Here is a 25,356-nt window from a genome sequence, read left to right as displayed (position 1 = left end):
AGCAGGAACTATGTCTTAATTATCTTTGCATCCCCAGGAGCACCTAATCAGTTGTCTTGCATCTAGGAGGTGGTCAACACTATTGGGTTTTATTGAATGTATAACATTGGCATTAGATTTAGTCTTAAATGCCTGTTTGAGCATAGCACATGGTATATATCATTCTTTGGCTAAGCATAGTTTTACAAAGAGTTATAAAAGAAAGAAACACCATCAACTTATTCTCAATTTAAATTACTTCTTATGTCATTATTGGCTAGATCTTGGTTAAGAGTCTTTATTCTAATACCATCTAATACAATAAATATAGGATACATATGACTTAAATTCAATGGAATTAGTTGAAGTTTAAAATTCACTTCATGCAATTCTGCTTGTAGTCAAAATGAAGTAGTTTAGACCTGTCTGAAACAACCAAAACACTAGACAAACATATCCAACAATGGTATTTAGGACACAACTTCAGGTACCAAAGAAAGATGATTCGAAGAGACAGGTAACAAAGTAATTGAGCTCTAAATTACTGTTACTTACTGACATAAAAGAGTTTCCAGGAGCTGGGGCTTTAGCTCAGTGGTACAGAGCTTGCACCACATAAAAATAAACAAATAAAATAAAGGCATTCTGTCCACTTAAGTTTCCAGGTATGATACCGGAGGAGAAAGCCACCAGAGTTGAGGTGATGGAGGTAAGGAGGACAAACAGAAAGCCAGATAATAGAGTGAATTTTGAAGATTTGTGGGAGGAACCCTCAGATATTTAGAAAAGTACAGACCAGTGTGTGTGAAGGAACTAGCTCAGGCCAGGAAGGATTACTTGAAAGGATAAGCTTTCATTGGACAGCACACAGATTCAGCACTCTTCATTATGGAAAGTTCTGTTGAGTAGAGCTGCCTGGTTAATGACTTGTCAATTGTTAGAACTGCATGCAAGATTCTAATCTTAGGTCCTTTGCTTTGCTTCTCTTGGAAATCCTTTTGTACAAGAATTAAGATTTTACAGAAGTCACAAGATATTTTGTGCTACAGTGCTTTTAACTCTACTCCTATCTTTAAAATGTCTAATGGTTAAGTGTTTTCTGTACTTGTATCAGTCAGGAAATATAGTCAGTGATTATTTTTTTCTAATATTTCAGTGGATAAAAATATTCTATACAAAAGGAAATTTTACTTTAGTGCCTTTAACTTAGAAAAAAATTTCTAAATAATGCCAAGTATATCTCTGTGTATTTTTTGTGTGTTTATATTTTTCCATCAGCTCTGATTAAAAATGCATTCTTTACCTCTCTTTATTCCCATTTTCAGTTTTCCTTAGGAATAGAAGTCATTCAACTATATTCAGATCCCACCACTTTACATTTACTAGTTATATTACCTTAGGTAGATTACTTAGGCCCTCTCATTCTCTTTTGTTAATTCTGTAAAGTGAGAAAAAAATATTATTTTGCTTACAGGGTGAGAAATTCTGTTAATGTATGTGAAGTATTTAGCAAATAATAGGTTTTCAATAGGTAGTTACCATTATAGCTGGCATCTCTGCGTAGTTGATTTGTTATCACCAGAAGAATTTGCTTAATAGTCCATGTACTATAATGTATCAGTCTTCTTAAGTTTCTGCAAGGGAGAAATAAAATGGAGGGAGGGAGAATTGAGAAGTGAAAAAAAAAATTATTCATCAGTAGTCTTGCTATCCCTTTCTTTCTTTCCAAACATTTGGGGCCAGGGTGGCCTTTTTTAGAGCATGTTTTTTTTATTATGAAGAATACCATGTCCGAATTCCCACCACACCCCCACCCCCCCTACCCCCACCCCCCGTTTTCTTGCTTTCTGACTTGCTGGATTTTTATTAACCTGAAAAGCCTTGTTATGGCAAAAAACCTTGATTGAGAGGCAATGGAGTGCAAAAGTTAAAAACATACAGTATAAAGCTGGGGTTGTGGCTCAAGTGGTAAGAGTGCTCACTTAGCACGCATGAGACAGTGGGTTCAGTTCTCAGCACCACATAAAAATAAAATAAAAGATATTGTGTCCACCTTAAACTAAAAAATAAGTATTTTTATTATCAAGCCTGACAGCCTGGGGGTTCAAGTCCTTCTTATACACAACCTTTTCCTGGCTCTGTGTCCTCATTGAAAAATGGGAAATGGGGACAATAATAGTAACTACTTCATTTAAATGATTTCACATACTTAAAGTACCTGATGCCTGGCACATGGTAAACCTTTGGTAATGAGTCACTTGAGCTGTTCTTTTAATATTCTGTAGATTTACATGGCAGTGTTGAAGGATATGTGACAGATTGCTAAGATGGCTCACTGTGTGGTGATGTCTACCCTTTGGGCTCTTTTCCTTCAGTTTGGTATGGCAGCTATGACTCAAGTACAGTTACTCTCCAAGGTTGATCCCATTCCATGTCTAGTCTTAGACTAGCATCTATAGGGAGGTGATGTGAAATCTAAGCTCCAACTTTACTAACTTGAACATTGTATTTAACATAGCTTAACTTGAATTTTCTCCTCTGAAAAATAGGAATAATGCTGCTTGATATCACTTGTCTTTAAAAAAAAACAAACTTATCACTAGGATGGCTGTATGTCTTGTCTTGACTACGACTATCCCAGTTTAAGCTGTGGTTTAGGCATAGTTATTAATTTTGTCTCCTTTCATTATAAAAGTCTTTTGGTTTGGATAACATATTATGTGCTCACCCCACCTCTCATAGTGCCTTGTGTAGAATTGTTACGAAAGTGTCACTTTTACTTTTCTTCATTATTATTAATAGCTTGGCATTAATATGCTTGGTGGACCAAGTATAGTCAGGCAATAAATATTTAATGACTGCCCTCTATGTTTAAAGTGCTGTTCAGCTGGTCTGCCGTGCTGTGGTTGTTAAAACACTGAAGGGAATTTTAAGTAATTACAAGAAGACTGGAGATTAAGAAATAGTTGAAAATACGCTTCTTTATGATTTTCTAGGTTTACCTTACAAATTTGAAGTACAACAGATGTTAGAAGAACCTCGGTGGGGATTAGTATTTGAAAAGACAAGATGGATAATAGAAAAATACAGGCTCTCCCCTAGGTATGTGTTGTGGTTTGAGATGGTTGCACATCTGCAGTGTTTCTCATTAAATCATGTTTTAGAGAAAACCCAAGTTAAATATAAAACTGTGATGTATGGCATCAGTGATAGTTTATTACACAACTGATTACCTTATAGTATTTGTTTCATCAGTTTGTTTTCATATTTCTTTCTACAGCAGTGTCCCCATGGATAAAATCTTTCGCCGGGATTCTGACCTGACTTGTTTGCAGAAAGTAAGCTGCCTTCATTTTAATTGATTCTGTTGTTCACAGATTCCAGAGCTATTCATCTAGATGTGTTTTCCCTTGATGCCTAATGCTTTGTGGATACATTTTCTATATAGTTTCTTTATTGCTTTTTCCTTTCTAAAGTTAATTTCTAGAAGATAATTAGTAATGTGTTTTTGTTGCCCAAACTTGCACAGAGAAATAATACTATTTTAGAATAAATTTGTCAAGTGTTGACTGATAAATTTCTTAGCAGATTATTATTGTGCACAATGGAGAACATTTTTCTCATTTTATTAAATTCAAAAGCACCATGTTTTCCCTCTAGCCTTAACTATTGATCATTTTTAAGAATGATAGTGCAAATCTAACAATTAAATTTAAATGGTCTTTTTATTTAAATTTCTAGTAGGAAATAAGAACTTTGAATTATTTTATCTCACTTCTCATTTTGCTTCTATAATGAGTAGATTGGCAACATTTGTCTTGGGATTTTTTTGGTAGCAATTTGGGAATAGAAAATTTTTAAACATTAATTTTCAGTGTCTTTTACTTCTTAATTTTATAATCACATTTTTCCATATGCTATTGAAAGACTAATATACACATTTCTCAGAAAGTAGATTCTAACATTCTAATTTTTGAACAGTAGAGACTTATGTTTTTATCTACATGTTTTTTTTTTTTTTTTGGATTTGTTTTATTTCTTTGTAGTGCTGGAGGTTGACCCCATAACCTTGCACATTAATCCATTAAGTCTCAAGTTTTCAATATTGCAAATAGTTCAATGAAATTGGTATATAAACATTAAGATAAATTGAAATTCATAATCTAGAGCTTATATTTCCTCTGTGTTTATATGTATGAAAATATATTATTTCAAACACTACTCATTCACCTTTTTATCAAAAGAATAGAACCTAAAAACATAATAATTTAAAAGTTATCTTAGTTTATTTGTTGCTCAACTTAAGTTTTTTTAGGTGTTCTACATCTGAGACAAAAATGAATTAATAGGCATTTTACTACATCACTAGATCCCATAGCTTTTCTTTTAAAAATCTAATATTATTTTACTTTGTGAGTGCAACAACTAAAAAATGGAGCAAAAGTCACAAATTTGTCCCAAGTAGAGACCATCAGATATTCAATCATAGGTTTATCTTCTTACATAAAGTTGTAAAGGAACCAAGCTAAGCATTCCTCACTGGTTTCCAATACTTCCTCAGGCAGTTGAAAATAAGTCAGCCTTTAGCCATTCTTAGGAGAGTTCCTCATTTGATCGTTAAGAAATGTGAGGTTTGGAAAGAGACAAAATGGTGATGTTTAAGTAGTTCTTCTTCTTATACTTTTTATGTATGTATGTATAAATTTTTTCTTTTTTACTAGCTTTTGGAGTGTCTGAGAAAAACTCTGAGCAAAGTAACTAATTGCTTCATTGCTGAGGAATTCTTGACGCAAATAGAAAATTTGTTCCTTTCCAATTACAAAAGCAAGCAAGAAAATGAAGTGGCTGAAGATACTGCAAAGCAATTATTAATGTAATTATTAAAGTAAGACATTTTAATCTATAGAATAGATCCCACTTTTAAAGTTATTACCTTGAAATGATTGTAATTTAACTGTGGCATGACTTTGCGAATAATTTTTCTCTAGTGAACAAAAATCTACACTTTTCCACATAAATTTATGGAAAGGAGGAGATATGGACTTGTTTTCATATAGTGGTTATCAGAATGTTGTGTAAACCAGGGCCCATCACACTGTTCCTGTCCTTTATCACGCAGTGCAGTAGACTATGAAAACTTATGCAGGTGGTCTGCTTTACTGTTACTTTCAGATTGATAAGTGGATTATCCTTAATTTTTGCTTTTTCCCTGAACTAGTCACTATTTTTCATTTTGGCATCTCACGTCTCATTAGAAGCACTTCCATTATTTGCATATGTTCTGGTGAGATTTGTGTATTTGTTATTCAGGATTGCAAATGAGATATGGATGGGTGGTCACTGAGATAATTAACATAGTGGAGAACTACTAATTAATAAATAACAACATGCTGTAGGGGGCCATGAGAGGCATGAGGAGAATATTTTAAAAACCAACAGAAGAAACCAGAGGAAGAGAATTAAATTACCAGGGTTTGGTTTTGGTGAGTTTTTTTTTTTGTTCCCCCTTCCTTTGGTGCTAGGGATCAAAGCCAGGGCTTCATATGTTAGGCCATTGCCCTGCCACTGTGGCGTATACTCAGTCCTGAATTGCCCATTTGCTTCCATTATGTTTTTAAAAAGCCAACAATACTTTTCAATATGTTGTTTTCTCAGCTGTCTGAAATGTTTATGAATTTCACATGCATAAATAATTAGCTCCAATTATATGTTCACTTTCCATTAGTCTGATAAAACATCATTTAACTGGATCTGGTAATTGTAACCCTCAAACAAGATTTTTTTTTTTTCTTCCACTAGAGGTTTAATTTTTAGAAGCAGAACAAGCAAAAAAGTCTTCATGTATTTTTACATATTCAATCCCAGTTTCATGTACTTTCTGAATAGAGGCCAGCAAACTTTTCTCTTTTTTATGAGTATATAAGCAAAGCTTTAATTGGGAAAAGAGGGAGAAGGTCTTTACCTCAAGGTGAAAGGGATAGCCCTGACTCAGAGAACTGTCAAAATCCAGCAAAGTTTTATAATGTAAGGGTCCAGTTACTATATAGTTTCAGCTTTTTGGCCATGTGTGGTCTCTGTCAGAAATTCTTCAATTTTTTAAATAACATTTTAAAAATGAAAAAATCATTCTTAGGTCATTGCTTTCACAAAATATAGACTGCTGATCTAAAGAACTGCAGTCTAATTTGGTATTAGATTCCTGAGTCTAAAACACCATCTCATAATAAAAACAACAAAACTCAGAATTTTGATCCACACTTAAGTACATTATCAAATGAAAACATGCATTATGCTGCCTCATTCATGAAAATTTAACAAAATTAATTTGTTAATTTCTATTAAGCAGAGAATTGATTTATACCTATTCTCCAGGTATAGTAATAACAATTATTATATCTAGACTGGATGTGATTCCATGTTTTTGCTTTATTTGGTTATAATCAGTAGCCAAGGAAGAATAAGGCAGTATTGAAAGAAGCAGCTTTCCAGTTTTAGGTTATCTTGAGTCTCAACCTTGTGATTTGGGGGAAGTGTAGTTTATCTTCCCTGATCTAACTTATTTTCTGTAGCCAGGGTCCAATTTAACTTCCTAGTATCTTTCTGGGTCTAAAATTTTATGATTTATTTGTTGGTCTACTTCTTTGAAATTTCAGATTTTGAAATTCTGCAGTTTTCAGATTAACATTTTGAAAAGAAAACTGGTAGTTTTTCCATACTCTGTGTGAATTTAAAAAAAAAACAAAAACCTTGAGGGTTACAAATATAAGAGTCCTAGACTAAAAAATCAAGAAATCTGATTCTGGTAAAAGCTTTTCTGTGTGACTTAAATCATATTATCTTTCTGAACCCTAGGCTCCTCGGTTGTAAATTAAGTGTATGAATTTTAAATGACTTTGGTGTTCCCTTCAAGCACAAGAAGTATATGATTCTATGAAAGGCAATAATTTATTCGTTTGTGCTTGTCTTTTGATCTGTTTCCTCGTTGCACATGGAGGAACGGACACTAGGAAGTGATAATTTTTAGCTCTCCGGATTGATATATATCCCTATAATCCTGATGAATTTGGATGATAGAAAATGTTAAAAGTACTGTTCTCAACTCTGGGCTTCTAAATGTCAATGGTTAACCATATTTACTAACCAGTCCAGTACTATAAGGAACTCAAGGATGGTAATTGTCATAGTGTAGGGCCTTGAGAGAACAATTTAAAAAATAACTTTAAAACAATATTTATAGTATTAATATTTACATTAAGTATTTTTATCTTATAAAATATTTTTTAAATACAGAAAATTTACTATTTTTCTCTTTTCTTTTCCTAGTCATTCTGCTTGCTTCCTTTATTCTCTTTTCATATTCTAAACATACACCAACCTTAGGCAGTTGCAGCCAGGGCTTTGGAGAAGCAAAGAGGAAGTCTAAAATTGAGAGAGCTTGTAATATAGGAAATTCAGGAGGCAGACTCCAAAAGAAAAACCCACCTCTAATAATGTTTCCAGAAGCAGAAAAAGAACTCAAAAATATCCAGGTCTCTTCATTCTGAGTCTGTTATTTAATTATATTGCACATGATTATAAGATAATGAGCTTAACTTTGTTTCTTGTTCTGGCTTGGCTAATGAAGATTGATATAAGTACTTCTTCAATATTAAACAGTTTTCTTTAAAAATCTAATTCCCAAGAAATATTCAAAAGAAGAAAAATCAGTGAAACAAGACCAGTAATATCAGACTCTCTTTTCTTCCTCCATTATTTTAACCTTGAACCATTGTTCTTTGAGAGAACAGTCTTTTTAATTATAGATTGTAATCCTTTTAAATGATCTTGGTTTCTTTCTACTGTTGGTTAGAGGTATCTGATGAATTTTCTCTGCCCCAGGTACTTTGCCTTTGGGGGGGGGACAGGGTGTACTAGAGATTGAACTCAGGGGCACTCAACCACTGAGCCACATCCCCAGCCCAATTTTATATTTTATTTAGATACAGGGTCTCACTGAGTTGCTTAGTGCCTCAGTCTCCCCAGTACTTTGCTTTCTTGCACCCCTTCTTCCCTACAAATTTTAAAACTGTATTTTAAAATTATGTTTCTATAAAATGAATTTGTTTAAATTTAGGTTTAAAATGTTTTTTTGGGTTTTTTTTTTGTTGTTGTTGTTGTTGTTTTAATCATAAATTTCTTTTTTTTTTTTTTTCGTTAAGTTAAAAAAACGTGAAAACATTTTTGTGGGCCTTTCAGAATATTGTGAACCTGAGGCATTGCTAATTGGATAGGTTGGCCCTGTCTGTGTTCTGAAGGGTATCATTGGGCTAGAGTAGTCATTGCCACCCCACTCGAGCACTGCAGTTTCCACTTTTATAGATTGTTAGACTTGAACTTCATAGGAATGAAGTTGGGTTAGGAAGAATCCCAGCCTAACCAAAACTCAGCAGTACTGCTTAGGAACACTCACCTTCAAAAAAGAAGGCAAATAGTTAATTTTAGTCATTAGATAGGTGGTTTTAATTTGGTCGTTAATCTAGTTTTAAACCTGTGCCACACCTCATAGGAGAACAGCCTAATGCCTTTCTTTTTTCCCTACTTCCCTTATGTCCTTTATCCTTGCTTCTTTTACTAATTAGCTCTTTTACATACAAGATCTTTTATCATTTATTGAAATCTGTGCCTATAGAATAAAGATAAATAGACCTATTCATATTTCCCTGAAACTGTTTAGTGTGCTGCCTCAGCCTACTCTCCAGAATGTTCTTCCTTCCCCAACCACAGAAGTGGTCTGTGTAATATGCACTCCAAGCACCATCAGAATCCCTGCTGCTCTTTGGGCAGCAGTGGAGATTATGGCCTCACCATACCAATCTGAGTCAGCCTCCTGCTCTTTACTTTAACTTCTTCCCATTGACTTTGCTGGGTCCTAACAAGGGCGCTGGAGGATAAGCTGCTACAGTCATAAGACCTAGAATTGGTGCTCTGTCCCATGGCCAAAGAAGAGCCATGTTCGTCTGGCCTCTTGATTTGTATCTACCTATCTACAAATAAGTCACCAACAGGTACCCAGCTGATGGATTTCTCAGTGGGAATTGAGTCAGTGTACCCTCATTTTGTTTTTCACCAGCATTGTCCTCTACCATGTGACTAAATCTAGTGTCACATGAAAAACTTCTTTTAGTGAAGCACAAAAACAGAACACAATATTTTGATAATCATGTGCTCCATCAATATTAACAAAATTGAACAAAGAAATTTGATCCACATCTCCAGTTCACCAGTAATTTGTTTTCTCAAAAATTTTTCAGAAAGTCACTGTAAGAAAATAATGTAACACAATTTTTGGTTATTATTTCCTGACCTTTTCTTAAATATTTTTATGAGTGCTAATCCCCAAACTCTGTTTTCTTTTTGTTTATCCTATTATTGTACTTTTTGGTATTTCCGAATCTGTCTTCTACCTTAAATCCTTCCGGAACAGGGGAGGTAATAAATATATTCCCACAAAATCAGGAGAAAAGGAAAATTCCTAGAGAAGCTGTGGTTATGATTAGGGTTCTATATGGAACTAAATTTGAATAGGTAAAATTGGTTCATAAAACCTGAGTTGTTTCTATTTTCCTCTGTTAATGTTTATGAATATACTCCTAAGAACTTTGAACTTCAGGAGAAAATGCCTGATTTGCTGTCATTGAGATTTCCTAGGATAGTCTCTTAGGAATTTTGAAGTCTATTCAAATACTTTCAGTTTGTATACCTATTTTATAGGTTACCACAAAGCACTTGTTTCAGTCTATGAGTTATACAGTTGTATTTGGATTCTAACATGTTTTAAGTCAATCATATGCCTTTAAATTTATGGACTTGACATGTGTCATTGCGTGTAAGTTTACTAGACGTATTGCATGACTTTTGACAAATCTCTTGCTATTTTTTTTCCCAAATGTTACCAGCATTATTGGATTCTTTTTATTAGTTTGAATTTTGGAATGTTCTATAACAAAATTAGTGATTTAAACTATTTCATAAATTTAAATATGATGCCATATTGTACATATCTATATTAAAGATTATTGTTAAGTATTAGTGTTTGTAGAATTACAAAAGGCTTTCCTCAAAAATGATTAAACTGTTCCTTCCATACTCATTTGTGACATACTATAAAATGTCTGATTTTAAGTTTTGGAATTTTATCTTCTGATAAAATTATTAAAAGAAAATACTGAGTATTCAGTGTAAATAAAATTTTGAAAACAAGTAGTCATTTGGTCTCTAAATTATTAGCATTATTATACATATTGAATTGCAAAAAGAAAAACATTAATTCAGTAACCACTTGTTAAATATCTGTTATGTTGAACAAAGTAGGGGACACAAAGATGAGTAAATCTTGATTTCTTCCCTAAAGAAGCCTATTACCTAAGAAGGGAGAGAACACATAAAAGAACACCAATAGCTAAATGCTCAGATACAAGCTGGAATTGATTATTAATGCCTGTGAGAAACTTTAAGGATAAAGGGTGGTTAGACAAGAGAGTACTCTGTAATTTAAGCAATGAGATCGGTCTCTTGGAAGAAGTCTCTGGCAGGATTTGGTTAAATGACGTTCAATAATAAGTTAGTTTGTAAAGTACAATGAAATCCTGAGAGTTTTAACTCCGTGAGGCATTTACATCATTAGAAGTTCATTCCTCTGTAGAGTTGTTATGGATTCTTGCTAATTAAGCACTTGTAATTTTCTGATTGTGGACAGCATTTTATTCAGCCTGTGGCTTTAGAGGCCAGCATTGGCCTGAGTCAGCACCACCTTGGGGACAAAAGGCAAATGTACTCCCTAGATCTTAACTCATGACCCATTAAAAGTATAGTCTGTGTTCTTCCCTGCCTACCTCAGTCTCCCAGAGTTTTGTCAACCACAGAAACTAGGGCATCATAAAAGCTAGGATGCCTTTGGAATAACATCTACAAAATAAGCTACATGGGAGAATGAGACTGCTAAGGATCACTACAAAAGACAAACTAACTCCTGGTCCCTTAACCTGTCAGTCATTAAAAACATGAACTACCCCCACCCACGTGCCTCCAGTAGCTACAAAAGCCCAACCTTACCACAAGGCCAAGACATTTGTGCAGGCTGCAACACCAACAGAAGAAACAGCAGTTCCTGGAATAAAATGACTGCCCATTCCTCTTGGTCAGGATGTTTGACCAGGGAAAAAATTCTAATTCTAGCTCACTTAGGCAACCCCCTACACATGAATAAAACTTGTCCCCTTTCTCTGTTTTTTGAGCAACCTGATCTCTATCAGTGCTGTCTCACTCTCCTTGAGGCAAAGCTGCTAATAAAAACTTTGTGTGTTCATGCTTTTGGGTTTCATTTCTATAACTGGGTCAGATGTTCCCATCTCCCAGTATCAGTCCCACAGTCCTGTTTGTACTATGATGGTTTTTCTGACTCCTGTTTATATTTGTCTGCATCACTGATTCTCAAGAAAATCTTTCCATAGAATGTTATGTATGTTCATTTAGTGTCTTCCATTTTCAGAAAGATGTAACTAAATAAAATGCTCATTTTTGACCTCCATATTTTCATATTTTTTCTATTGTCAAAAACAAGACATCAGTTACCTACTGTCTGTTACTGGGTGTAACCAATGATTCTCCCATACACCCGCCCCCCCCCATTAACAATATCACCCCCAAATGCAGAAGAATTGGAAAGTTTCAGAAAGCAAGTTAACTCCTTAGCTCTTATTACCTGGATTGGTGATTGTTGAAATTTCTTCTGTTCTAACACACATGGTATAATCAGCAAGAGTTGTGTCTTCTATACTCACTGGTAACTAGGTAGAAAGAGTACACATCAGACTTCCTTTGTGTAACTGTTGTGGTTTGGATCTAAAAATGTCTCCCCAAAACCTTGTGTTTTTAAATTATGATTCCCCGGTGCAGAAAGAAGGTGGGGCTTGTAGGCAATGACAAGAACTGTAACCTCATCAGTGGATGAATAAATTATCGGGTGGTTCAGATGGGGCGTGATAAAGGAAGTATCTTTGGAGGTTGCCCATGGGGATGATATCTTGCCTTTGGCCCCTTCCTCTCTGCTTCCCATCTGCCATGAACTGAGCAGTTTGCCTTTGCCTTTGGCCATAATGTTTCTGCCTCACCTGAGGCCCAGAGCAATGGAGTCAATAGACCAGGGATTGAACCTCTGAAACCATGAGTCCCAAGCAAATAATAAACTTTTCCTTCTCTAAGTTCTTATCATGAATTTTGGTCACATAATGCAACACTATAATAATAATAATAACAATAATAATAATAATAATCTTTTCAATAGAACAAAGCTATTTTCCTAATCATAGAATAAAGACCAGACTAATCTTTCTCTATTTTGATTTTTTTCCCAGTTCTCCCTTACTTTTCTCCTTCTCAGAATTTGCTTTAATGCAATCAGTTGGAGAGATGAGTTTGCTTTAATGCAGTGCCTCAAATTGGATTCCAGCATCATGAAGTTGGACAGTGTATCAGGACAGTTTAAACTAGCTGCTATAACAAACCACCTCCAATGTTTGGGGCCATCACTCACACAAAATCCAGTGCAGGTGCTCCTGATTGGGTGGCTCTCATGGGTGGCTCATCTCTGATAGGTAATTCAAGCCCTCTTGTGACCCCAAGTAACACAAGTGTCCCATTAGAGGAAAGAGGAAGAACAGAGAATCACTCACCTGATAACTTTACTTCAGCTTGGAAATACGTTTTGCTTACATTCCTTTGGCCAAAACTACTAAAACACTTCCACCCAGATGCAAAGGGAACAGCTAAATGCAACCCTGATTGGACAGCTGTTTTTCCACAAAGTTCTACACAATGGGAGAGTAACATGAATCTTTGTTAGTGACTAGCCATCTCTACTCCAGATAGCCTTTGTTGATTTTATAAAATGTTAAAAACACTTCTATAAATGGCATTAAATTACTATAATTGGGACTGCAAGTTCAAAAAGGAAAACTGAGATCAACTTTCTTTGAAGTCTGATCCTTATATTAACGCAGAATTAACATTCCTCTCAAATCAAAGAAATACTAAAGCTAGGAAAGACCTTGGAGATGTTTGGGCTTAGAGTTCTATATTTTAACGTGAGAAGGTTGAGGTTCATGGAAATGAAGCCACTTGGCCAAAGTCATACGGTCAACTTGGTTGCAGGGTTACCTCTGGAAAGACTCTAGTCCTTCTATTTAACACAAGTGCTATTGCATGGTCTTTTGGGTGATTTCTTTCTCTAAGATTATTTTCAATTTAGTGGCATAAAGAACTACCCTAAAGATTTTATGTGCAATTCCAATGTTCAGAATAATTTATGTTTTAATTTAAAATGTAATTTTCTCGTTTAGAACTGCAGTATTTTTCTTATAAATGCCAAGAACATGTCTTTTTATGGAAAAGTTGACTAAGGAATGACTCTTAGGAGGGAGGTAATTAATGAGACTTTACTATCTTTCTCTAAGATTAGCTTTATTAGCTTTACCTAAGATTAAAGAGCCCCCAAATCCTCCCTGTTTGTCTATCTATATGTCCACAAAGCCACACTTGTTCAATCATTTTAATGAAAATGTCAATGTCTACATGTAGCCACTAGAAGGCGCCCCATCACAGTGTTAGCATGGTAGTCTCATGCCCTTTATGTTGGTTGGTTTGAGGCAGAAAGGATTTCACATGTGGCTGAATTTCTCTAATTCCTTGTTGTCCTGTGATCTAGGACAGCATTTCCTTGTTCCCTAGTCTCTTTAATTATCCAGCCTCACTTTAGAAGTTTATTTATAATAATAGCCACACATTTATACACTGATACTGTGCTAAGAGCTTTATGTACAGTATCGTATCTAATTCCCACAGCAACCTTGCAAGAATAGTTTTCTTGTCACCATTTTACACTTAGCCTTAGAGGACTTAAGTAACTGATCCAAATCATGCAGCCAGAAGACAGAGGCAGAATCCAAACTGAGAGCCACATGATTCTAAAACCAGCTGACAAAACTCATATTACTGATTTCAGAGCTGGAAGGCACCCAAGGAATGATTTAGTTCCTCGGTTTTTTTGTTTGTTGTTGTTGTTGTTTGTTTTGTTTTTTTGATGGAAGAAATGATACCCAGAGATGAGAAGTAACTCATCCAAGCCACAGACCCAGTCAAGTCCAGGTTGTAAAGTTGGGGTCTCCACATTCCCTAGTCAGGGCTCCTGGGTTCCACCTCATAGCAATTCCTGCCTTCCCCAAACAACCAAAGAAATCCTGTGATTATAAATCCTGTGCCATGTTTTACCCCAATGTAAGCTGAAACCATGGGATGATTTGTCTCTTATGTTGACAATAGAAGAAATTCATCTGTGGATGAAAATTTTGCTCCAAATGGTTTGTTATCTTGCCTATTATGACCAAGCCTAGGGGAAGTGGATTCAGATAAGGAGAACATCTTCCATTTTCAAAAATAATTCATCTCCTGACCTCCATGTCATCTACACTGCAGTCAAGGTGGATTTTTTTTTTTAATGAAGCACAGATCTGTGTCAGCTTCTCTGCTTAAAATGTGGCTTACTGAGTTTTCTGTATCACATGCAACATGGAAGTATAGAAGACCCTTACATGTGCCCTTTCCTCCCTCTAGTCTCAGCTCTTGCCACTCCCCCTCTGCCTTCCAAAGCACACATACCTTGGGCTCTTAGCTCCAGTCATTCTGAGCCATTTGCCAACCCAAATGTGCAGTTCCCGCAGGCTTTCCCGCTCCTCTCCCCATACTCAAAACATCTCCCTGGTCACACCATTTTTATCTTTCTATGCAACTTCCAAAATTCAACTCAAATGTCATTTCCACAAAAAGCCTTCCTGTTCTCTTATTCCCCATGAAGGGCCTTTGAGCTGGGCTCCTCTAATACCCAGTGCTTACCTCTCTAGTGGCTCCAGTCACATTTTGTTTTTTAATTTGTCTCTTTACTTTTCTGCTGCCTCACTCAACTGAGCCAAACCTTTTTAAACTTTGTAACTCCAGATCCTAAAATAATGTCTACCATAAATTTAGAAGGCACTTCATAGCAGTTTGATGAATAAATAATTGGGAGAAATAAAAAAAAAGAAGAATAGAAGGCAGATCCTTCCTTTTGATGGGGAATGGGTTCCGTAACATTCAGATATCAGATTTTCTTGTTTTCTCTCTTAGCTGCAGTTTCTCTTTCTGTGATCCAAAAATATTAAATAGAAATTTCCACAATTAATTCCTGTTTAAATAACTTTTATTATAGTAAATCATTATAACAGTTTTGTTTTATTATTTTTTATTTGTTATGAATAACTATTAATCTGTACCTTTTTTATAAACTTTATCATAGGTATGTATATATAAATAAAAACAGCATATATAGGGTTCAGAACTATACTTATTTTCAGGCATTCAGCAGGATCTTGGAACATGGTTGAGAAGGTACTACTATATAAGGAGAAGAATTGAGGCAGAACCATTTGTTCTGAAAAATGGGTGGGAGTTGAACACATGCTATCATTTGGATCTTGAATGTCCCCCAAAGACCATGTGTTAAAGGCTTGGTCACCAGCCCATGGCATTATTTGGAGGTGGTAGGATCGTTAAGAGGTGGGACCTGGTGGAAGGAAGTTCAGTCCCTGGGAAGTTCAGTCCCATGATCCAGAAGGGGATATTGGGACCTCGGTCCCTTGTTATTACTTATTTTGCTTCCTGACTGCCATTTGGTGAACATCTCACTTTACCATGTGCTCCCACCATGAATGTTCTGCCTCACTACAGACCCAAAGCTGCAGGGCCATGTGATCATGGATTCGAACCTCTGGAACCGTGAGAGCCAAAATAAATTCTTCCTCTTGTTGATTATCTCAGGTATTTTGTCACAGTGACAGAAAGCTAGCTAACAAGCCCCTCCAAGAAGCAGCCTGTCTTCATTTGTTCAAGTGCAATGACAGCTCAGGAGGCTTGCATCAACTGATTAGCAAAGGGCAGCTTGTACCAGAAGACTTATTCTCTTGCAATTTCCTCAAAAACACAAAGGCAGGTGAGATTATAAACTGTATACATAATTGTATTTGCTAATCAAAAGTGCAACGTAATATGGGTAATTATGAGGCTTCATTTGCTTTACAACATGGTACAGCCTGAATATTTTTATCACTGCAGATGAGATTACAGGGAGAGCTGCTCAAGCATTTCCATCATCATCTTGTGTTCTGTTCCACAGCATCTATAGATGGAGAAAGTGATTTAAATGAAAAAAAAAAAAACAGGCAGTGAGATAGTATCCCTTTTAATATGGCACAGGTGCGTAGGTGACTTGATTTGGGACAAATATAAAGTGGGCTCTGTGCTGCTGGGGCAGATAGTGTTTATCAGGGGCAAATGAGGATTAGAAAGAGCATCAGACCTGGTTGAGCAGGGCAAGGAGAGCAGCCCAGCTCTTTCTCCACTTGGACAAAACCATATGAACTGCACTTTCTTTTCACCCAGGGCTTCTCTACCTTCAGCAAGGGGGGAATCAGCCATCCAAGGACTCAGAAGGGACTTTCCCTTCCTCCTTAGGAGAGAGAACAATAAAATAACAACATAAAAACAAGGCTTTGAAAGAATGGGGGCCTTTTTTATTGCTGCATAAGGAAAAGAAAAGAAATCTGCCATGACTCTGGTTTAGGAATACAGCAGCCCCACCTCCTGATCTGTGCACACAGAGTTCAGCTGGGAGTCTTGCTTAGAGCATGCACTTTCTTTTGGTCTTGCAGACAGGCAGGACCATATACTGGGAGCCCTGGACTTTTAGAAAAAAATGGAATCTCAATAAAATGGATAACAGGATTCGGACAAGCAGAGGTTGGGGAGGAAAGCATACTAGGCCAAAGGTCCAGCAGAGCAGCGGTAGTGCCAAGAAATAAAGATTTCTGTGAGGTGGCACGTACTCTGTGTAACTTAATCAGGAGCCACAGAAGTGGGGTAAGATCCTCAAGGAAGTCAGACGCCATTTTAGAGATGGGTATATTTGTGTTTCTTGTGAAAAGAGATTCAGGCAATCAACAGCTATCATCAAATCCCAAAATGAAAGAGAGTCCTCTAAGGCAGAACTGCTTAGACAGTAATTTAACCAGACATCTCTAGTTAAATTAAAGAAAATCATGCATAAGTAAAAAAACATATATCACCACCCAATTGGCTATCAACTGATAAAGGGATAAATAAAATAAATAAAGCACAGTGTATCCATACAATGGAATACTGTTCAGCCACAAAAAGCAGTGAAATCCTGACTCATGTGGCAAAACAGATAAAGTTGAAGGCATGGTGCTCAGTGAAGAAGCCAGAAGTGAAAGGCCCACAGGTATGATTTTGTTACATGAAATATCCACAGTAGGCAAATCCACAGAAATAGAAAGTAGATTAATGGTTGCCAGGACCTGGGGCAGGAAGAGGGAGTGGGGGTGATGGCTAATGGATATGGAGTTTCCTTTTGGGGTGATGAAAATGTTCTGGAATTAGGTGGTGGTGATGGTGATGGTTGTACAACCTTGCAAATACACTGAAAAACCAGTGAACACACTAAAAACCATACTTTAATATGGTGACTTTGATGGTGTTGTATTATATCTTAGAAAAAAGGAAAGAAACAAGAGAAAGGGGAGGAAGGGAAGGAGGGAGTGTAGCAGGAAGGCACCGTGAGGTGCTTGACCCCCACAGCTGGCTCTGATTGTCTCTGAAACCTCCCAATCTCCCACCTACAAGTTAGGCCTGATTTCTGGATCCCTGGGTAGCCTGAGTCTCCAGAGTGACCAAGCTGGTATGCAGTGACACTACAGGCCTAGCCTAATACCCCAGGTATCCCTGGCCTTGAAAGCTGGAGCTATATGACACCTCCTGCTATCCTCCCTCCCCAGGTTCTTCCCTTTCCTATAATTTGGGGAACAGTTTTGAGTTTATTGGGGAAGGAGGAAGACATAGGACATATCAGCCTCTGAAGGTTTAGCATTGTCGGCCCAATCCCAGACTCCTCTCTGATTTGCACCCCAGCCCTCATAATCATCCCATGGATAAGGCACCATTCTGCTCTTGCCTCTTCAGACACACTGCTAAGTCCACCTGTTGTCCTCTGTCCCTGGTCACTCCAGCAGGGACTGAAATCCCAGCCAGAATCCCAAACTCCCTATTGCTGCTGCCAGTTCCTTCTGATAGGCCCTTTTGAGTTTCTCTGGATACCACCCACCCAGAACCAAAGCCCTGCTTTACCCAGAACATTGGTGATCAACAGAGTCAGTTAAGATAGTCAATAGTGTCTCCCCACACCCCGAAGATATGTGGTGATAACTCAGGAGCAAGATAATGAAACATTCTCCTTAGACAACTATTCCAGACTCACCCAAGATTAAGCCCAGGTCTTGCCTTTCTGAAATCTTTCTAGAACACTTAAAGCCTGATGATTTATTGATAATGTTAATAGACAAATTTTCCTGTTGCCCAATTTAGACTTGACATAGGGAAGGCCCTACCTAGAGCTTGCTGACCAGGTTTTGCAGTACATATGGAGAAGAGATTGATTATGAGTCATAATAATGGGATTGTCCTTTTTATGGTCAGATCTGACTAGTTCTTTATGAGTAGCTAATAAAGTATTTTTAGAATGCTAAAGACAGTGAGGGGCTGTGAACTCCTGGGTCTGGTGGGAGAAACAGGAGATAGCGAAGAAAGACATTTTCCTAGACATTGTTATTCTGTGGTATTAATGTCAGTATGGCCCAAGTTTAATCCACCCACACTACTGCCTAGGTGTGTGACCTTGGGAAAGCTTTCTGTGATTCAGTTTCTTCTTGTGGAAATGAGGTTACCAGTCATAACTAACTTAAAGGTTGTGTAAGGACTAAGCTTGCAAAAACATTTAGAATAGTGCCTAGGACAGAACACTCAGTAAATGTTAGTTGTCACTATTACTGCTTTTATCATTGTTACTATCTTTATTAGTGATGTTAGTATTCTTATTTAGATATCTTATCATAAAGTTTCCACGTGGGAAACAGAAACCACTGTAGGTATTTCATGTAGGAAGGGATTAATACAGAAAATTAGACACAAAAACTTTGGGAATACGGTCTTGTGGTCTTATGGTCAGAAAGGTTCTTATGGTCTTCCTACCATAAGAACATAAAACATATTCTGATTGAGGCTGTCAAGAATGACCAGTAGGTTATTCTTTTTTTTTTTTAAGAGAGAGAGAATTTTTTTAATATTCATTTTCTAGCTTTCGGCTGACACAACATCTTTGTTTGTATGTGGTGCTGAGGATCGAACCCAGGCTTCACGCATGCCAGGCGAGTGCGCTACTGCTTGACCCACATCCCCAGCCCAGCAGGTTATTCTTAATGACCATCTGGAGAGAAAAGAACCTCTGAGCTCACCATTAACGCCTGCTGGAATTAAGGATTTACCCCAATTGCAATGAATACTACTCCTTCTGCTTCCTCTAAACCTTGGGAAGCTGTGGCTCTGACCATCCAGAGATCAGGAAGCATACCTCATTACCCATGAATGGACTCTGGGAGTTAGTAATACGGAACACACAGTTTCATAGTCCTACTTGCCAGCAAAAAACGTCCCAAGAGAGGCAGAAAGACGGCTTCCTCTCACTCCCACCTAACAGATATCCTGAAGGAACATCTAAGGGATAGAACCTAATTAGCATGTGGAATTGATAGTATGAAAAGCAAAATTGTTAGTTTTCCAACCATTACAATTAGAAGGAGAAATTGGAGTACAGGTGGAAATAATGGAGGCACCCTTGCAGGCAGGTATGTACGAAGGTCTACTAAGCAGACGGCTTAATCTCTGTATAAAAAGTAAGCCATCTAAAGGGAAAAGTCATTCATGATTTCAGTACCCTGGGGAAGGGACTAGTGCCTTAGATCACATGAAAATAGCGATGGTCTGAACAAAGGGAGCTTACCATGAAGTTGAGCCTGATGTTGCAAGTGGAATATTAAAACATTCATTCTTTTAATGATTGCTTTTAAGCAAGGCACAAACATCAGAAGTTGCAAGAAAAAAAATTGACACATTTACCATTATAAAGCTAAAATTTCATAAAGCAAAATAAAAATACAAGCAATGGGTTGAGAGAAAATATTTGCAATTCAAATGAACAATTTGCGAAGAGCTCTTTTAAGACAATAAGATTAAAACATTCAACTGTTGTGGGTCATCTAAGTGCTTTTTGGTAGAATGACATATCATACACATAGTATCCTCTGTCAAAAGAGCCCTTCTCCCCTGGCTAACCTGATTAATATTTTAAGATGCTTAGTAATCTGTCTTCTTCTTAAAGCATGGCCTGCTTCTCTTTCTGTGGTGGATACTCTGGTGCAGGGTCAGATTACCCTTCAGGATGGAAGCTCCAATCTCCCCCAGGGGGCTGAAGTTTTACAATGGAATTTGCCCTCTGCACAAAGAAGTTGCCTTGCCAAGGTTATGCCACTTTCTTGGGGGCAGCCTGTGCCCACTGACTGCTAAAATAAGAGATCCAAGTGGCTTTAGCCCTTATTTCAAGAAGGACAACTCAGCAGAGCCACATCAGCCCAGAGAGACTCAGGAGACGGCCTGTGGTCTCCATTGAACTTTTCCTGTGTCCTGTCAATCCTGTCTTCCTCACCCCTGAAACATTTTGTTCTTTTGAGCTCTTCATGGTAATCTCAGAGTATCCTGGAAACCTGAGCTATAAAACTCTCCTATTAATGATTTATTATTTTTTCATAGTGATATGTGTCAGTTGTTTGGTTCATCCATCTGAATAGCATATTGTCGTATAAACATTGCACAATTAGTTTTTATTCTCCTTTAAGGGGCATAGAGGCCATTTCCAATGTTTTTGATGTTATAAGCAGTGCTGCTATTTATATTTTCTAATATCTCTCTGTGAACATATGTGAGTTTCTCTGAGACGTATCCCTGGAGGTGGAACTACTCTGAGTTAAAGGTTATGCAATTCCAAGTTTATAGAGATTACAAAATTTCTCTTCAGAGTTGTACTATCCATCAAGCCTCGTGTGAGTGCCAGTTGGTATTGTCAGGCTTTTATATATTTGCCAGTGCAAAGACAGGGAAATGGTATTTCAGTGTTTGAGATGCAAATACTTTGGTGACTATAAGCTTGAGCAAATTTTTATATTTGTGGAGGGTGGAGGCATAGGCCTCACCTGGGAATTGCTTATTCATTTATCTTGCCTTTTTTTGGTGTGCATGTGTGTGTGGTACTGGAAATTGAGCCCACAGCTTTATGCATGCTAAGCAAATGCTCTACCACTGAGTCACATCCTGAGCCCTCTTGCCTATTTTTATAATAGGGCTTTGGTTTTTCTTACTGATTTGCAGGAGTTCTTTATGTTCAAGATGGAGACCTTGCGTTGGTCACATGCATTGCAAAATTATCTGCCTCTGGATTGTTTCTCTGTTAATTTACTTAAACTTTTACATATTTAAAAGCTGAGCATTCCTAATCCAAAATTCAGAAATCAGAAATGCTCCAAAATCTGAAACTTTTTGAGCCCCAACACCATGTCACAAGTGGGAAATTTCAGACCTGACCTTTAATGAGAGGTCACAGTCAAAACACAGGCAAACTAAAAATATTACATAAAATTATGTTCAGGTTTTGTGTACCAGGTGTATAAGAAGCACAAATACACATTTCGTGTCTAGACATGGGTCCCAACCCCAAGACATTACATTATACGTTCAAAAATATTCCAAAATCTTCCTCAAAAAATAAAAAATCTGAAATACTTCTGGTCCTAAGCATTTCAGATAAGGGATGCTCAACCTATATAAATTTTAATTCTTCAGATCATTGAAAATATTTTTATTATTATTTTATAACTTATGGTTTTTAGATAGGAAGATCCTATTTCCTACCATAAGAACATAATATATATTCTAATGTTTATGACAAAGTTATTTTCCTGTAGATATTTTCCTCATACCTAATTGTCCCATTCCATTTATTGAATGCCCATCATTTTCCCACTGGTTTCTAATGCCACCTCTATTGTGTATCAACCCATCTATGCTTGGCCATTTGGGACTCACCATTCTGTTCCATTAACCACCTATTCCTTAATACGTTACTTTCTAAAGCTTCATATTGAGTCCTTTAGGTGATACAGCAAGTCCTTCTTCCCCATTCCCCACCCCCAAATTATCTTTGCTAAGTGTGGGCTTTAATACACCAAGTTAATCAGTTTGAAAAATTTTACCAAAACAACAACCAACATCAGCTTTGTGGAATTTGATTGAGAGAGAAAATTCATATCTTTAGAATAGTGTCTTCTTACTTTTGAACACTGCATATGTCCCTATCTTTATTATATCAATTTTTGTATCAACTTTGTTAATATCTTACAATTAGACTTTATACTTTTATTCATAAGAATTTTATACTTGTTAGATGTATTCTTTACTTCAAATTTTGACCTTCTTTTAAAAATTATTATCAAATGAAGTTAGTATAGAGATACAGTTGACATTAATATATGGATTTTGTAATGTTAACGTTGGTCAGTTCTCCTTTTAATTCCAATAATTTGTAGATTTTCTTGAGTTTGAGAAAATCATACCTTCAAAGAGACACTTTATCTTTTATTTCTTACTTCTTTTTCTTTTTAATGGTTTTATGAGAGCATTATAGTTATACATAATAGTGGGATTCATTTTGACATAATCATACATGTTTGCAATATAATTTTTTTCCATTTCAGTCCTAAGTACTCTCTCTTTCCCTCCCCTCCTCCCTTACCCTGTTTTCCTTCCTCTACTCTATTGGTCTTTCTTTTACCTATTTACAATTTTTAAAATTTTCTTTATCTGTTCATCTGTTGACAGGCACCTGGACTGGTTCCATCACTTGGCCATGGTGAATTGCACTGTTAAAAACACTGATGTGCCTATATCACTATGGGATACTGATTTTAGTTCCTTTGGATAAAGACCAAGGAGTGGGATGGCTAGGTCAATATGGTGGTTCTATTTTCTAGTCTTGAATAATCTCCATGCTGCTTTTTTTTTTATAGTTCCATCCTGACTAGGGCCTTTAATAAAATATGGGGTGAAAAAAAAGAAGTGATGATAAATTACCTTGTTTTCACAAAGATTGGTCTTAACTTCTCACTATATAGTGTGGTGTTTATTGTAGGGGTTTATTAGTAGATTCTTTTATTAAGTTAAGAAAGTTTCCTTCTATTCTGGTTCTATAAAAATTCTTTTTAAATAAAATCAGGAATAGTTATTGAATTTTCTTAATTACTTGTTTTTCCATAACCATTGAAATGTTCCTCGGCCTCTAGTCTTAATCATCAGGACAACAGGGATTTATGGGAAGTACACCAGAAGGCTGTCCCTTTTCCTGCCTTTTCCTGTGAGTTGCTGGAGATGGGATCAAGGAAAGTCATTTTATGAATCCATCACAACCTTCTTGATGGTGGTAAGTAGGGAGAAATCTAGATTAGTTCTTGTTGACAGGTTGAGTGGTAAACAATTAATGTTAGAATTAAGTAATTTTTTTTAACTTTCATTAAGAAAGCCTCTTTTTCAGGCTAATCATAAGGAATTAATTCTTCCAAAAACTAGGGATAGCTGTTTTCAAAAACTGAGATTTTTAGCGTGGGCATAGTAGAATACACTTGTGGTCCCAGTTACTAAGCACGCTGAGGCAGGAGTATAACTTGAGCCCAACAGTTCAGGACTAGCCTCAGCAACTTAGAGAGACTGTTTCTTTTAAAAAATAGAGTAAACATTGAGGTTACTGGCATTCTGGCACAGTGAGCACTGATTAAGCATGCAAGACCCAGGAAATGAACTTGAGTGCCCCTGGAACCAAAGGTGGTTAATGCCTACTCTTTACAAAACCCTCTAACCTAAGTTTAATCAGATACAGTCCCAACTTCTTTCCATTATTAAAACTGGTCAAGAAATGACAAGAGGAGGACACCACAGCTTGCCTCCATAAAAGAAAGTACACTCTATAAAACTGGGACCCACCAGGTAAGAGTGAAGGAGCACAGCACTCATGTCATGTAAGAGAAGAGAGACCACACTGGTGCTCAGATTTCTGGAGGCAAAAGGGGGAAGGAGGGTTGAAGAAATCCATGAAATGAGGTGACCACCCACGAAAAGATTCTCAGGTAAAATCATCCACATGCTTCTAAGGCAAATAGGGCTGACAGAGTGGAGGGCAGAACATCCTTCCAAGCATAGGGTGAGAAGCCATCCTTCCAACCCACTTGGAGCATGGAGGAAAGTAGAGAGTGGGAGTGGGCTGGCAATCCTAGGAGCCCAGACTCCCCAGGGTCATGTCTTAGGACTTGTTCATAACCTATGAGTCTTATCTAGCACAAAGGGGACAAGGCAGTCCAGTGGAGGTGTAGGAAAATGACAATGAAGCCCAGATGCAAAACAAGCAAGAGGTGCATGTGTCTAGGCTCATTTGAACCTTCAGGGAACCTGGGGAAATATCACTGCCCAGTTGTACGCAGCTTCACATTTGAGTTTCTCTCTAAGGGAAGAACTGGGGACAGGGACTTGGTTTCCAAATTGTGTAAGATAAGAGATACTATGGATTCCTATTATTACAGGACTCATGTTCCATAGTCTCTATGAATACTGGATTAGTGAAGAGGGAAAATTGTTCCTAGGAAAAATGCAGGTTCCTGTGAACCTCTGGTCACATCATTTCCAATGATACATATAACGTCTTCTTATGTGTGTTTCTGTTTAAAGATACCTTGTTTAATCTATATTGATGATTTATTAACAAAGAACCCACAGCGAATATGCCTTCACGAAACTTTCTTAACATGCCTGTTTTCTCCATACAACACATTCATTGTTGCACTCAGAAATAATAGGCAGTACTCCAACACTGTTTTGGGGGTGACTTTAAACAACAAAACCAACATAAAGCATGAAAATGAAAAACATGTGGCATTCGTGACTTTATCTCTACCCACGTGTTTTGGGAGCTGCCTGGACTTTCATTCCTTCTCTTTCCTCCTGACAGGGTCAGTATGAAGGGCAACACATTTCCACAGACTTCCTTCCTGGCACAGGACTAACTCCTGACACATTGGACTTAATGCCAGGGCTACCGCTTAAATATGGAATTGCTGTTTTCCCTCTTTTCCACTAGAGGGCGAGCTTCTTGACTGAAATGGCTCATCTCTATCTCTAGGATCTAGGTCAGCATCTGTCACATAGTAAGTCTCCATAAATATGGAATGGTGGTTGATTGGATAGATGGATGGTTGGATAAATGACCTGTTCAAAATGGCATAGCCGACAGATGGAATGACTCAAAGACAA

General features: G+C 37.0%; 1 protein-coding gene across 8 annotated transcripts in view; it reads left to right on the top strand.

Moving 5' to 3' along the window:
• Window positions 1-25,356, top strand: part of Mysm1 (Myb like, SWIRM and MPN domains 1) — a 94,067-nt gene that overhangs the window by 31,159 nt on the left and 37,552 nt on the right. For 4 of the 8 annotated variants that reach the window (XR_013427814.1, XR_013427815.1, XR_013427812.1 and 1 more), the window contains 3 exons: window positions 2,976-3,081; window positions 3,260-3,317; window positions 4,701-4,852. Coding sequence is in view for 3 of the 8 variants with exons in the window: in XM_078026352.1 (XP_077882478.1) it covers window positions 2,976-3,081; window positions 3,260-3,317; window positions 4,701-4,856 (320 nt within the window). In the remaining 5 variants the exon portion in view is untranslated. Of the gene's footprint in view, window positions 1-2,975; window positions 3,082-3,259; window positions 3,318-4,700; window positions 10,222-25,356 lie in introns of those variants that run through there. The other 4 variants (XM_021726822.3, XM_005326015.5, XR_013427813.1 and 1 more) reach the window with 3 other exon arrangements.

This window comes from Ictidomys tridecemlineatus, chromosome 11, assembly GCF_052094955.1.
Source record: "Ictidomys tridecemlineatus isolate mIctTri1 chromosome 11, mIctTri1.hap1, whole genome shotgun sequence".
NCBI lineage: Eukaryota > Metazoa > Chordata > Mammalia > Rodentia > Sciuridae > Ictidomys > Ictidomys tridecemlineatus.
The sequence above is the reverse complement of the archived record's forward strand: the minus strand, read 5'-3'. Positions and strand labels throughout refer to the sequence as shown.